Genomic DNA, 15,396 nt, shown 5'->3' on the forward strand with positions numbered 1-15,396 from the left:
CTCCAGGGTGACGCTACAGTTAAAAAAAAAAAAAGCGCTAGCTTTGAGACACTAAAATTACAACTGGCTCCTTTAATTCTCCACGGGAGGTGGGGCCAGGTGACCCAAAAGGAAAGCCCCTTCCGGCTGGCAGCGCTCTACGGAGCTTGGGCTTTGTAAGAGCCCGGGCCACGTGATGGCAACAGGCGGCACTCTGTCTTTTTCCGCGCAGTCTCTATGGTATTCGTCTCAGCCCACTGGCTCCCAGGGAAGCGGCAGTCACGTGACAAGCTCCGGGTTTAAGGCAGGTGCCCACGTGACCCTGGCCTGCAGTAGGGTGGCTGCGGTGATGTACCTGCGCTCCTGAAGGGCGGGCTATTAAGTCGTAGTGCCGCTGCCTCCAGCGGACTCTCCGGAGCCGTTAGGCTCGGGAACAAGGAGCCTACTGAGGCATTCATCGCTTGGTGCCTACGGCACGGGTCTGCTCTTTCTGCCACCTCTGCCTTCCTCATCCCCACCTCTTTGCGAGTCAAGTCCCCTTTGCGTTTCAAGACCTTGGGTCCGGAGGCCCAAACTTGAGACGAACCTCCCGCTATCCCTCTTTCCTTCTCATCCTCCATCTCTTCCTTTGCATCACCGAATCACTTAGCCTTTGGGCTGGCCAGCTCGGCGGTGCCTTGAGGCCAAGTTCCAGTCGGTAAAGGTAACCGTGCGGAAAGCAGACCCCCAGTGGACAAAGGCGGAGGCGAGAATAGAGCAGGCCTAAGGACCGCAAGCGACGAGAACGGGCGGCTGAGGGGGTGAACAAGGAAAAAATAAAGAGAGAGTACTGCGGATTTAGAAGAGACTGGAAAAGACTTGTTGCACGATGGAAGAATCTGACTCTGAGAAAAAGATGGAGAAAGAGAATCTGGGGCCGAGAATGGATCCTCCCATAGGGGAACCGGAAGGATCGCTTGGGTAGGTGAAGGGTATTAACTGAAAACTGGAAGCGGGGGTGGGGGGGCGTAGACGTTCTAACTGAATGGAGTTAGTTCTAACTATTGTGAATTAGAACACCCCACCTATGATAAATTGCTTCGATTTGCCAGTAAGGTTGATTTTGGTGATTGGATAAGCTATCAAGAGGCCTGGTTGTTGGGACAGGTGTGATATCACTCCAGGGAGTGAGGATTGTTCTAAGGAGGCAATCTGGATTGTTTTGAATTGTCTATAAAGAAGATTTGACGTCATCATGTTGAGAATAAGAATACTGAGAAGAGAGCTGGTTTTTCATGGGCAGAGATCAGTGGCTTGAGAATGCTTTCTGTGCCAATTTGTACTTGAATTTGAGAATTTACATACTTTGTGCCTGTGATTAGTGAAATATGGCTTGGAAGGACAGCTGAAGGAATAAATATTTATAAAAATATGCTGACTTTGAAAAAAGATATTCAAATATGACAATATTGTTTGATTTATTAAAACATTTGTAAATGTTGCTTTGATAAATTTTTAAGGTGATAAAAAACTGAATGTTGAATTTTAACTCATTTATATTTCTAAATACATCTTCCTAGGAGCTATCTCCTCAGCAGGTAATTAGGGGAAAAGGAAGAATAAACACAGTTTTATAATTTAGGAAATTGATGGCCTCTACTTAACTAAGGTCTGCCACACAGCTGTACTTAGCTGTTGTGCTAAATATGCTCTTTTGCACCTCTGCATTTTTAAAAAAAATTCTTTCATTCCAATTTCTAAGGCAGCTGGATCATGGAAACTCTGTCTTTTGGTTTATATCTGCAGGTGGGTGCTACCAAATACAGCCATGAAGAAAAAGGTAAGATGTGTTAGGTACATCAAAAACATGAAAGTAAAGGTAAGAAATTACTGTTTAGGAAATATATTTGTGGTCACATTTGCCATCTTTTCTTGAGTGTTGTAGGAACCTCCTACATGTTCTCCCTGACTCTTGTCCCTGTCTTTGCTATCAGATTTAATTTTTTCTAACATAAAAATCTCCCATTAACATACTAAAGAACTTTTTGTAACTTCCCAAAGCCCACTGAATACAATCCAAAAGATTCATCTTATAGAATGACCTTTAAAATTATATTCCTGACTAAATCATCTGCCACGCCTTTAAACCCTATCATAGGCATGCAGAATCTGTTTTTCTCCAAGTTTATAGATTAATTTGCATTTTGGGCAAGCTATGCACACGCACTACACATGTCTCTGCCTGCACGTTTATGTTGAACCGAGCTCAGATGTTACCGCTATAAGGTTTCATGTGAGTTCTCCAAATGGAATTGTGCTCTTATGGTAATGTTCCCCACCTTGGGATTTAGGAAGAATCGATAAGGGCACAGCTCTGGAGCAAATTTCTGACCCTTTTAGGCTTTCAGCTTCCTCATTTATAAAATGGTGATAATAATGTTACCTATCTCATAAGATTGTTATTAGGCTTAAATGAGCAAATGCAGATAGAGCACTTAAATTAGTACTTAATACAGTTAACCTTGATAAGTCTTCTTTAAGCTATTAAAATAAGATTTCTTACATTAAAAACCAAAGACCATAAAAAAAAAGAATGAAATATTGCCATTTGCAGCAATATGGATGGACCTAGAGGATATTATGCTCAGTCAAATAAAACAAAGACAAATGCTATATGATGTCACTTCTATATGGAATCTAAAAACTAATACAGATGAATCTGTACCCAAAATAGAGACAGACACAGAATGCAAACTACTGGTTACAAAGGAGAGAGGGACAATTTAGGGGTATGAGAGTAACAGATACAAACTACTATATACAAAATAGATAAGCAACAAATATTGACTGTATAGCATGGGGAATTATACTCTATCTTGTAATAACCTATAGTGGAATATAATCGGCAAAAATTGAATCACAGTTCTGTACACCTGAAACTGTTGTAACTAATTATTTTGTCGTAAAGATTGTTTTTATGCATGCTAAGTCGCTTCAGTCATGTCCAACTCTGTGAGACTCTATGGACTGCAGCCGGCCAGGCTCCTCTCTCCATGGTATTCTCCAGGAAAGAATACTGGAGTGGGTTGCTGTGCTCTCCTCCAGGGGATCTGCCCAACCCAAGGATAAATACTGTGTATCAATATTCAATTAACAAAAAAAGAAATACACTATATTTACCCTTTATCTAATAATTCGGTTATATAACTTCAGTTTGCAGAGAAAATGTTCTTGATGAGCCTGTCTAAAGTTGCTATCAACAAGGATGCCTAAAAATACCAGAAATTTGTAAATGATTTAAGAGTAAAACTAAAACTTTTTTTTTCTAACAACTTTAAACAATATCCTCAGTAACATTTCCTTAGTAAGATAAAGTTATATAGCTAAATAGTTAGATTAAGTTGAACTTGAGTGTAGTATACTTTTTTTTAATAGTCTCAATATTTGTAATTATAAATTTTTATAAAATATCTTAGAATTGAAGATAAAATGTCTACCCCCTCATTTGAAAATCAAAGCAATTGGAACTATAGTTCATAAATTTTAAGTGAGAAAAGACTTAAAAGTTACATCACCTAGTTTCTCTCTTAGCGCCAGTGTCTTTGTTAAATGCTGTCACTGCCTAGAAGGTGTTTACCTTCACCATTTCCACTGGACAATTCTCATTGCTAAAAATTTGCTTGTTTTATATCTTTGTTTTCATAGCTTGCTCATTCTTTTGATGAACATATTTCAAGTGACTGTTATATGTTAGGCACTGAAGACTGAAAGGGTATTCTCCCTGCCATTCAGGAGCTCAGTCTGGTGAGAGACACACCAAAACAAAAATTGAATAACTGCAATGCATTATGGTCTTTGCAGTGTCATAAGAGTGTCATGGGAGAAAAGAGATGAAATATACCTAAGCCAGCCTAAGGTATTGGAATCAGAGAAATTATTTTTATTTATTTATTTATTTTAATTGGAGGCTAATTACTTTACAATATTGTGGTGTTTTTTGCCATACAGTCATATGAATCAGCCATGGGTGTACATGTGTTCCCCATCCTGAACCCCCCTCCCACCTCCCTCCCTATTCCATCCCTCAGGGTCATCCCATTGCCCCAGCCCTGAGCACCCTGTCTCATGCATTGAACCTGGACTGGCGATCTGTTTCACATATGAAAATATACGTTTCAATGCTATTCTCTTAAATCATCCCACCCTTGCCTTCTCCCACAGACTCCAAAAGTCTGTTCTTTACATTTGTGTCTCTTTTGCTGTCTTGCATATAGGGTCATTGTTACCATCTTTCTAAATTCCATATTATATGCATTAATATACTGTATTGGTGTTTTTCTTTCTGACTTACTTCGCTCTGTATAGTAGGCTCCAGTTTCATCCACCTCAGAACTGATTCAAATGCATTCTTTTTAATAGCTGAGTAATATTCCATTGTGTATATGTACCACAGCTTTCTTATCCATTCGTCTGCTGACGGACATCTAGGCTGCTTCCATGTCCTGGCTATTGTAAACAGTGCTGCGATGAACATTGGGGTACACTTGTCTCTTTCAATTCTGGTTTCCTCGGTGTGTATGCCCAGCAGTGGGATTGCTGGGTCGTATGGCAGTTCTATTTCCAGTTTTTTAAGGAATCTCCACACTGTTCTCCATAGTGGCTGTACTAGTTTGCATTCCCACCAACAGTGTAAGAGGGTTCCTTTTGCTCCGCACCCTCTCCAGCATTTACTGTTTGCAGACTTTTTGATAGCAGCCATTCTGACGGGCCTGAGATGGTACCTCACTGTGGTTTTGATTTGCATTTCTCTGATAATGAGTGATGTTGAGCATCTTTTCATGTGTTTGTTAGCCATCTGTATGTCTTTGGAGAAATGTCTGTTTAGTTCTTTGGCCCACTTTTTGATTGGGTCGCTTATTTTTCTGGAATTGAGCTGCAGGAGCTGCTTGTATATTTTTGAGATTAATTATTTGTCAGTTGCTTCATTTGCTATTATTTTCTCCCATTCTGAAGGCTGTATTTTCACCTTGCTTATAGTTTCCTTCATTGTGCAGAAGCTTTTAAGTTTAATTAGGTCCCATTTGTTTATTTTTGCTTTTATTTGCATTACTCTGGGAGGTGGGTCATAGAGGATCCTGCTATGCTTTATGTCAGAGAGTGTTTTGTCTGTGTTTTCCGGAATCAGAGAAATTCTTGAGATGATTGCTGAACCAAGTCTTGACGGATAAGTGGAGCTTAGCTGAAGAAAGAAAAGGGAGTGCAAAGTTAATAGCAGAGAGTTCAGCATAAAAATGACACAGAACTGGGCTCCCTGGAGACCTGACACATTCAAAGAAACTACAAGCAGTTCAGTTCATTGTGGCTGGACTCTACAAGTTTCAGGCTAGGAGGGTCAGAAGACGAGGGCAGAGGAGTAGATAAGCCAGATCAAGGAGGGTCTTATATGTAGTTTAAGGACTTGATCCTGTAAGCAATGGGACACTTATGAAAAGAAATAAAAGAGTAACTAGAGCTTCCCAGGTGTCTCAGTGGTAAATCCACCTGCCAATGTAGGAGATGTGGGTTTGATCCCTAGGTTGGGAAGATACCCTGGAGAGGGAAATGGCAACCCACTCCAGTATTCTTGCCTGGAAAATCCCATAGCAGAGGATTCTCGCAGGCTGCACTTCATGGGGTTACAAATAGTCGGACACAACTGAGCGACTGAGCACACGCACAGTGCAAAAGAATAAATAATGGAACAAAATCATGAAGGTGAGTAAAATGGATGAAATTAATGGCAGAAGTGGTAAGTTTGACCCTGAGTAGAGGGAGAAATTTCATTTATAGTGAAATACCCTGACAGATGGTGCAGTGTATGAAATATTAGATTATGAGAGTTTCCTGTTAAGTTGATTCCTTTCATCAGATTATTGGAGTTTCCTTTATTTCACTAACGTAGTACTGAATGTATGATAGTATATATTAATAACATGGTAAATTCACTGTGATTCTATCACCAAGAGAAATTGTGACTTATGACAGGTAAGTGACTGGTCTCTGGAATTCTAGGTACCTCTGTGTTCACATTGGTCAGGGAAATAGTCAGTTACAAGTATCCACTTTAGGTTGTGTGTACTGTCACTTCAGTGAAACATCAAGTTCAAGAGATAAATAGATCCCTTTAGATTTGATTTGCCCTTGATTGCTGACTTCTTTCTTTTCTTTTTTCCCATTTTGTCTTTAGGTGCTGTTGATGGGTAAAAGTGGTTCGGGTAAGACCAGCATGAGGTCTATTATCTTTGCAAATTATATTGCAAGAGACACACGTCGCCTTGGTGCAACAAGTAAGATGTTTTATCTTATTGTAAAGTCATGTGATCTTAATCTGCATAACACACTTGGTTGCAGTAACTTAGTGATGCAGAGACTGACAGATTTGTTTTTGAGCACTTTTCCTTTTTTTTTTTTCATTCCTTCTCAGAAGGATGTGACCTAATTCTGGTTACTAATGCTGGCTCTCTTGGAGAGGTTCTTTCCTTTCTAGGTTGCTTACCAAATGGGATATCCTTGTCCAATTTCGTTTTTATCCTGTTCTTTCTCAACAAGCATAGGGGTCCTTTTGTTTGTTCATTTTTTATGTGGGGGAGGGTATTTGTTTTTAACTGTTGTTATGTAAAGAGAAATTAATTTATAGGTATTAACAAGCATAGCATTAAAATCTATGATTTTTAAAGCAGTAGTTAGTCCTAGTCTTATTAAAAGGTAAATTGCCGGGGTTGGGATGCTGTCAGAGGAAGATTTATCTGGATCTGTACTCTGCTATTTCTCTTCCTGGATATACATAGATGTTCTTGTTGGAATTCAAGCTTTGACTTGAGAAATGTTTCGTTGCCCTTTATGGTTTGAATCTTAAATCGGATTTCTTAGTACAAGCTAGCTGGGCTGCCATGGCTGCCCAGTGGATCTGCGCTCCTGGGAGACCCTTTCTGTCTTTAGGCTATAATGCCATTTCATTTTGTAGCATCCAAGCATTTTTGGATTCTTCCTTGGTCCTTGGCCTCTAGGTAGCAAAACCATTGTCCTACCTGGCTTTCAATTTTTCCTGATTTGGGTTGCTAGCATCTTGAACACTTTTAGAGACAAGCTACCTACTACTTCAAAAGGTATCTCATTCTGGTTTCAAGAACAAACATTTTTAAAACACCCCTATGTTCCATATGCTAGGATACAAAGGAGAAAGAAACCTCTTTTCTGTTCTTAAAGTGCTTAGAGTGTAGTATAGACTCTCATAATTGGGCAAGCTTTAATGATTAGAAAGTTATTTCTTAGTTAAAGCCCCAGATCTATTTCCCTTTATTTCTGGTAGTTGGTACCCTTTCTATTCTCTTGTGCCTCTGCAAATATTTTAGTATGGTTAATGTCTCGATCTATCCTAGCCATCCCTTTCCTCCCAAATCTTATCTTCCTTAAGTTAAAAATCTCTGGTTCCTCCATCTCTCTCTCATTTGACATTTTGAAGCATTTTTCAGGACTTGTTTGAATATGTCTATTTTTTTCTAGAGCTCAGATTTAAATGAAGACGTGTTCTACTCACAGGAGAGTATGACTAGTACATCTCTTGTCCTGGGCGTCACACTGCTGTTAGCACAGTCTAGCCCCTACTCTCCTTCTATGGAGTGGCTTTCATTATACTGGGTCATACTAAAAAAAAAATCCTTTTCACATATATTTTTATTAAAATACAAATCCTCCTTCTGATTCTTGTGCAGTTAACATTTTGAACAGATGAATAAGTGTTTATTGAATTACTCAGTTTTGATTGTTTTAGCCCATGAAAGGTTAACTTGGAAATCTAGAACAAGTTACTATCTCACTGGGCCTCAGTTTCCTTATCCATAGAAAAGGAGTTGGATCCTATTTTCATTTTAGCTACTTATTTGCTCACCTGATATGTTAACTATCCTTCCTAGCTTTGTGCAATTTTTACATTTGATAAGCATCTCATCTAGTTTTCATCTAAGTCATTTATCATAAAGTTTGGTCAGGACGGGGTCCTATGGTCTATTATGCCTCAAGAGACTTCATTCTAGAAAGTACCTGTTCAGACTCCTCCCTGTTTTGATTGGCTATATTTTAATTTTTTTCTGTTCTTCCAAGTTTAATACTTGGACCTTAATCAAATGGATTCAGTAGAACAGACGAAGGTAATGTTTAATTATATGCTGTTCTATTTACTTCAGTTCTCATATGAACTTCAGTGTAATAGATGAAGAAAATATGACCTTGAAGTTAACCTCACTCAACTCATGAATGTTAGAGCTAGAATGTCAGTCTGTGCTCCTGCTTTATTCATTATGCTACAGCTGCAATTTCTGGCAGACTTCTCTTTGTGTTTTAAGTTCTGCACCTTTCATTGAAGTTGTTTTCTAGTCCAATTAATATTTTTGTTTTTAGCTAATCAGAATTGAATGACTACTCTGAGTCTGGTGAATAGTCTTATCACCCAAATTTCAGAGCTAGTCAAGCTACTTAAAATAGTTTTGAAATAAGCTAGCAGTTTCATTAAAAAGTTATGAACAGAATGTTGCAAATTATATGAACCCTGTACATTTAAACAGGCCATTTATTTAACAAATGTTTTTCTGGAGCTTCCTGTGGATGGGACGGGGCTCCTGGGGCTATCTCAAGTGGGACCTTTATTGATAATACTTTGTTAATAATTACTGTATTTCTTAAAGTTGGTAAAAGTATACTTCAAAATATTATGTTGACCTTAATGCTTTAGTGTATCATTAACTAGCTTGTCATTTCTGGAAGAAAGGTCTGAGTTCTACTGCTACACTTATAGACTAAATAAAAATATGTATAGTATATTGATTTTTGCTTACTATTCATTTTTGTTCAATTGCTGCTTTTCTTTAAAAGTAGTGAAAGAGTACATATTCCAAAATATTATATCACCTTGAATGTTTTAGTGTTTTTCTAGTTTGTCATTGCTGAAAAAAGCCCAGTTTCATTTTAGAGTGTACTATGTTTTGGAATTTGAAGTAAGGATACAGAATGGTGGTATTTATTTATTAGGGGGCTGTTAAAATGTTTGTTGGAATAGTAAACTTGTCAATAAAAATTGTGCTTATGAAGTATTTTAGTCTTAAACACTGTTGACAGCTCCAAGATTTCCTACCTTCTCAAAATTCTCTGGTCTCTTGGCTTTTATTTAATGCTTTATTACCCTGGTTTGATTCCTTTATCTTTAATCATCCCTCCCTTTAAAAAAAAGAATTTCTTCTTTCTGCCCCATAAGTGTATGTGATTTCTCAAAGCTCTGTTCTTGGTTCTTTCCAGTTGCTTTTATAATAGCAAGACAGGAAGACTAGGAGAGCCAGAGGGCCCTGTAGGAGAACTGAGACTGAAGAGAGAAGCAGAAAGTGGGGGTTAGATCATAAAGTGCCCGGTATGCCAAGTCAGGTAGTTTAAACTGAAGTTGGAGGGAAACCCTTAGAGAGTTTCTAACAGAAAAGTAATATGATCAGATTCCATTATTTTTAATTTTCAGCTTTAATTACAAAAGTAATACTTGTGAAAAGTCCCTCATTCTCAGGCCTACTTCCTATGGACAACCACCACTAATAATTCGAGGTTATCCTTCTGGCCTTATTTTTTCTGAGTGTATACAGTCATGCATAGAGACATGTTATTATTTTTCTTTTTAAAGAAGGATTAAATAAAATCTGCATTGTGGAGAGATCCTGTAATATGGAGGATAGATTGGAGAGAGGCAAGGGAAGAAACAGATTGACAAATTAGGGAACTATTTTTAGTAGACAGGTAAGAGATGATGGGGGCTTAACTTGGGTTAGGGTAGTAGTGGATATGTTGAGAAGCAAATGGATTTGGGATATATTTAAGAAGTAAAGTCATCAGGACTTGCTGGTATGTTTTGGGGGAATGAAGCAGGAAAGAGTGAACTCAGGATGAAACTTAAGGTTTTGGCTTGCTGCTGCTGCTAAGTCGCTTCAGTCATGTCTGACTCTGTGCAACCCCATAGACGGCAGCCCACCAGGCTCCCCTATCCCTGGGATTCTCCAGGCAAGAACATTAGAGAGGGTTGCCATTTCCTTCTCCAATGCATGAAAGTGAAAAGTGAAAGTGAAGTCTCTTAGTCATGTCCGACTCTTAGTGACCCCATGGACTGCAGCCCACCAGGCCCCTCGGTCCATGGGATTTTCCAGGCAAGCGTACTGGAGTGGGGTGCCATTGCCTTCTCCGAAGGTTTTGGCTTAGTCACCTGGTTAAAATCACTGAATTAGGGAAGACTAAAAGAGGAATAGATTTTGTGGGAAGAATGGGGAGATGATGTTATATTTGGGTATATTGAGTTTGGGATACTTGCAGTATATGCAAATGAAGATGTCCAATATAGGATTCAGAAAGGGAAGAAAGAAATCTGTATTATAGATAAATAATTATGGATTATCAGCATCCAAATGTTAAAATAATATGAATTGATTAGCTTGCCTGGGAGGGGGGAAGAATACATAGAGAGTAGAGTAGGTGGACAAAGATGGAATCCTGAAGAACTCCAACATTTAAGGGACAGAAAGAAGAACAGGAACTTGTGAAAGAGGACCTGCTGGAGCAGTTATAGGTCTCCTATCAGAGGCCAAGAGAAGAGAATTTTTTTGAGAAGAGAATAGTCAACAGTGCCATGTGCAGAAAGTAAGACAAGGACTAAAAAGTCCACTGGATTTGGTAATGGGGCCATTGGTCACTTGATGAGAACAATTTTTATGATATGGGAGTAGAAATCAGATTTTTATCCCATGTGCTCCATATCTAAAGTCACTGAATCCTGTCACTTCTTTTGTTATTGTCTTTCCCTTTCTCAGTAGCACTTCTTTCCATTTTTTTTTAGTACTAGACCGTTTACATAGTCTTCAAATTAATAGCAGTTTGAGCACCTACTCTCTCGTAGACTCTGTTGGAAATACAAAGACATGTAAGATATGATTCCTTTTCCAAGGAGGGGGAAAAAGGGGGAAAAGGGAAATAGTTTGAGCAACTACTACATGCCAGGCACTTGATGTGTGATAATCCCTTTAATCCTGTGAGGTCAATAGTATGCCTCCCACCTTTTTTCTTAATAGAAGAGGAAACATACTCAGAGGTTAAGTGACTTACCCAAGGTCACACAGAGAGGTATAATGGGTATTTGAGCTAAGAGCTGTTTGACTCTAATGCCCGTATTTTTTAAGTGATGCTTTGCTGCTTATGATCTAGTTTATGAGAAGATAAAATTCCACAAAGTTAGGTAGCAGTCAGTTTAAGCAACAGCTTCAAGATAGTCAGAGAAGAAACACCACTGTGTATTGATTAACTGTTACAGAAATTATAAAGATGATAATTGCTAGACTTCAAGAAATTTCCAGGAAAAGAACTTTCATTATTATTCCTTGTGATTTTTAGTGCCTGGCAGAGAGTAGATGCTTAATAAATGTTTAAATGAATTCAGAGGGAGCAATGATGGTAAGTGGGGGTGGCTACATAGGATTTTTAGAGGAAGTGGGGTTTAAGCTGGGTCTTAGAAGATGAATCTAACTTTGGAAGAAAGGTGGGGAAGATTTTCTAGGCAGATGGACAGAATAGACAAAGTATAGGGTGGGGAGGGTCATGGAAGGCAGAGGTCGCAAACGGCAGCTTGTATGCTGGATAAGGCCTGTAGATGTGTTTTGTTTGGCCTGTGCAGTGTTTTACAAAAATTTGAATTAGTTATCAATATGTAAAAGTTTCCATAAAAACTCTGGATTTCCTGCTACTGTTGAAAAATTTAAAGGTCTGGAAATCCTGAGCCCATGTTCCTGCATGGCAAATGAGCTAGAGCTAAGTGATTGCTGCCCATTCCATTGTCCCCTTGGGTGGATGTTTACCCTCCATACATGATCACACTTGTACATTTACTGGCCTGGCTCCTATTAGCAAGTTTGCGACCCCTGATATAAGGTGTGTTGGAGGCTGGGGAGGTAGAGGGATTTGGGAGGACTGTGAATAAACTGTGAATAAAATTGGACTGGAGCAAAAGGCTTTATTAATGTGATTCATTGGGGAGCATAAAGGTAGATTGGAAGCCAAATTCTGAAGGACCTTGCATGCCCCTCTGTAGGCATGGAGGAGCCATTGAAAGTTTTTATAATGGGGAGTGACATGTTCAAAGTAGTGTTAAGAAGATGAACCTGGCAGTAGTCTATAGGATGAAGTAAAGTGAGTAAGACTTCCTGAGGCTGAGCGTGTGCATGCTCAGTTGTGTCCAGCTCTTTGCGACCCTATGGACTGTAGCCCACCAGGCTCCTCTGTCCTTGGGATTTTCTAGGCAAGAATGGAGTGGGTTGCCATTCCTCCTCCAGGGAATCTTCCTGACCCAGGGATCGAACCCTCATCTCCTGTGTTATCTGCAGTGCAGGCAGATTCTTTACTGTTTGAACCATCGGGGAAGCCCCCAAGGCTTCCTGGTGGGAGGTAATTATGGAGCTACTGTAGCTGTATAGGCTTGAGAAGGTAAGAGCCTTCCCTAACATTAGTAGCAGATAGTGAAACAAAGAATGGAATTGGGAATAGCAATGAATTGAATGTGGACAGAGGAGTCAAAAATGACCCCCTCAAAATGGGAAAATGATAGGGTCATTAATCAAAATAAGAAAATCAGTAGAGGGAGTGAGTTTGGTTGTTTTATGTTCGTTTGTATTTGGTTTTTGTTGTCCTTTTTAATTTTAAACTTTTTGTGGAGTGTATTGATAGGTCAGAAAAGAGCTATTAAGTGATATATGTCTCTGTCTTACATGTTGAAATTTTAACAATATTATAATTGAAGATTGTTTCTGCTCTAAGCACTAAAACGACTAAAAATATAATGACTTACATGAAAGCCATTTCTGTAGCTCAGGATAGTTTAGGTGCCCACCTTGCCACTAAACCACACTGCTAAGCTGACAATCACCTTGTTGTAGCTTTGAGCATTTCACTCCACTTTGGTCCTTCTAAATTCCGTGGGTTAGTGCTTTATTTTGAATTTCATCTTGCATGCTACAATTACTAGATTTGTCATATTTGTTTTCCAGTTGATGTAGAACATTCTCATGTTCGATTTCTGGGAAACCTGGTATTGAACCTGTGGGACTGTGGTGGGTAAGTACCATCTGCTTAATTCTTCATGAGGTCAATGACAATAATCATGGCATCTAGTATAATCAGCACAGAGAATGCTATTGCTGCTGTTTAGTCACTAAGTTGTGTGTGACTCTTTGCAACCCCATGGACACAGTGAATATACTAGAGTAACTATCATTGTAATAGATACATTAGATAAAAATTACTTCAGAATTGGCACTTGCTTGAATGAAGATATCTGACTTTTCTATTATTGTGAAAATGCCCTCTATATTTGACATGTTTAAGCAGTACTCACACAGGCTATATCTAAGTATCTATGGTATGGGATCAATCATCCTTCTCTTTTTCAGATGAAGAAATTAGGTTTCTGTCTCAAGTGGCCTAACACCAATGCTGAGCTCTTAGCTATCATACCATACCACCTCATTCTTTGGTATTTTAATAATTATCTCCAGGCAATCTAAGCGGTTATTTGGACCTCAGTTCTCCAGCTGAGTTTCCCACTATTGGAGAAATAGGAGACAGTTTTTCCTCTCATGTCCAACACACTTCCAGAATATCCCATCACAAATACACATTCACTGTGCATACGGAGCTCCCTTCCATATGGTGTGCTTTCTGTTCTTGCATCTCTGTACTACAGTAGCAATATATAGTCCACAATGATTAAGAGCCCTTAGGCTGTGGAATTAGACTGGGGTTCGTATCTCAGCTCTGTTAGCTGTGTTATCTTGGATGGATAATTTAAACACTCTGAACTACAGTTTTTTCATCTGTATAATAGGAATAATGATGGTACCAACCCATAGAGATTTGATGATTGAAATTATATATATATATATATATAATTATATGCATATATATATATATATGCATACACACACACATTTCAAAGTGCCTCACAAAGTAGAGAAATGTTATAATTAGCTCAGTGTCTCCTAGCTCCTAGTATAGAGCCAACTAGGGAATAGGTGCTCAATGAGTATTTGGTGAAAGAATAACAAATCAGAAAATGACTTCATTATTGCTAACAGGTGGATCACTTAACACACTAATTGCTGCTGCTGCTGCTGCTGAGTCGCTTCAGTCATGTCTGACTCTGTGCGACCCCATAGACAGTAGCCCACCAGGCTCCCCCGTCCCTGGGATTCTCCAGGCAAGAACACTGGAGTGGGTTGCCATTTCCTTCTCCAATGCATGAAAGTGAAAAGTGAAAGGGAAGTCACTCAGTCATGTCCGACCTTTAGCGACCCCATGGACTGCAGCCTACCAGGCTCCTCCATCCATGGGATTTTCCAGGCAAGAGTACTGGAGTGGGTTGACATTTCCTTCTCCGCATTAGTAGCTTTCTCCATGTAAATCCTTATTCAGTATCATTGCTTTCAATTCTGTAATCTATATCAAGAGATTAGTCCAAGTCCTTTGCTTTTAGTTACTAACATGTTATTGTCATTTTTACAGATAAGGCAGCTAAGGTCCAATGAGATCATGAATCTCCCAAGGTCACATAGCAGCTTGATAGCAGAGTGTAGGACTAGAAGCTATGTTCATGATTTTTTGTAAAGGAACTGCAATTTATTGAGAGCATGCCATATGCCAGGTTTCATGCTAGATTCTTTCCTTTAGGAAAGAAAAAACATAGATTTTCAGAATAGCTTCCAGAAATTTAGAAAGTTAAATTTACCAGAATCCCTCACCCCAATTCAATGATTATTCTTGTTTTCTAGAAATCTATTCAGCATTCATGCAGCAAATACCTATTGATCACCTTCTGTGTATGACATAGTAAGAAAAGCATTGAAAGTAACACCATACTAGATTAACATACACAGTATTTGGTGGCTATGACAAAAACCTTCATAGTACATATCTTTTTTCTTTGCTTCTTTATTTATATAGTTGTTTCATTTTTGTTTTTTTTAAGATTTAATTTTTGTTGAGGTAACATTGGTTTTTACCATCATATGTATATCATGTGTACAACATTGTATTTCTGCTTCTATATACCCTACAGCATGCTCACAACCCAAAATATAGTTTCTATCCATACAGTTTACCCCCTTTATCCTTTCCACCCACCCCCTGCCCCTTTCCTTCCAATAACCACTACTCTGTTTTCTATATCTATGTTTTTTTTAGTTTGATCTGTAAATTTATTTATTATTTGTTTTTTATATGATGAGTAAGATCATATGGTATTTGTCCATCTGACTTATTTCCCTTAAAATAATATCCTCAAGATCCATCCATGTTGTTGCATATGTCAAGTTTTCATCTTTTTTATGGGCGAAT

At 38.7% G+C, this 15,396-nt stretch overlaps 1 protein-coding gene across 2 annotated transcripts in view; it reads left to right on the forward strand.

The window, feature by feature from the left end:
* The first annotated feature begins 308 nt into the window (after positions 1-308).
* Positions 309-15,396, forward strand: part of RRAGB (Ras related GTP binding B) — a 35,100-nt gene continuing 20,012 nt past the window's right edge. Inside the window, exons 1-5 of one of the 2 annotated variants that reach the window (XM_081565515.1) lie at positions 309-939; positions 1,765-1,798; positions 6,185-6,284; positions 10,856-10,939; positions 13,053-13,119. In XM_081565515.1, the coding sequence (XP_081421641.1) occupies positions 848-939; positions 1,765-1,798; positions 6,185-6,284; positions 10,856-10,939; positions 13,053-13,119 (377 nt within the window). In that variant the 5' untranslated portion in view covers positions 309-847. The remainder of the gene's footprint in view (positions 940-1,764; positions 1,799-6,184; positions 6,285-10,855; positions 10,940-13,052; positions 13,120-15,396) is intronic. The other variant, XM_081565516.1, reaches the window with a different exon arrangement.

Source organism: Giraffa tippelskirchi, chromosome X, assembly GCF_054371585.1.
Source record: "Giraffa tippelskirchi isolate mGirTip1 chromosome X, T2T-mGirTip1v1.2.pri, whole genome shotgun sequence".
Lineage (NCBI taxonomy): Eukaryota > Metazoa > Chordata > Mammalia > Artiodactyla > Giraffidae > Giraffa > Giraffa tippelskirchi.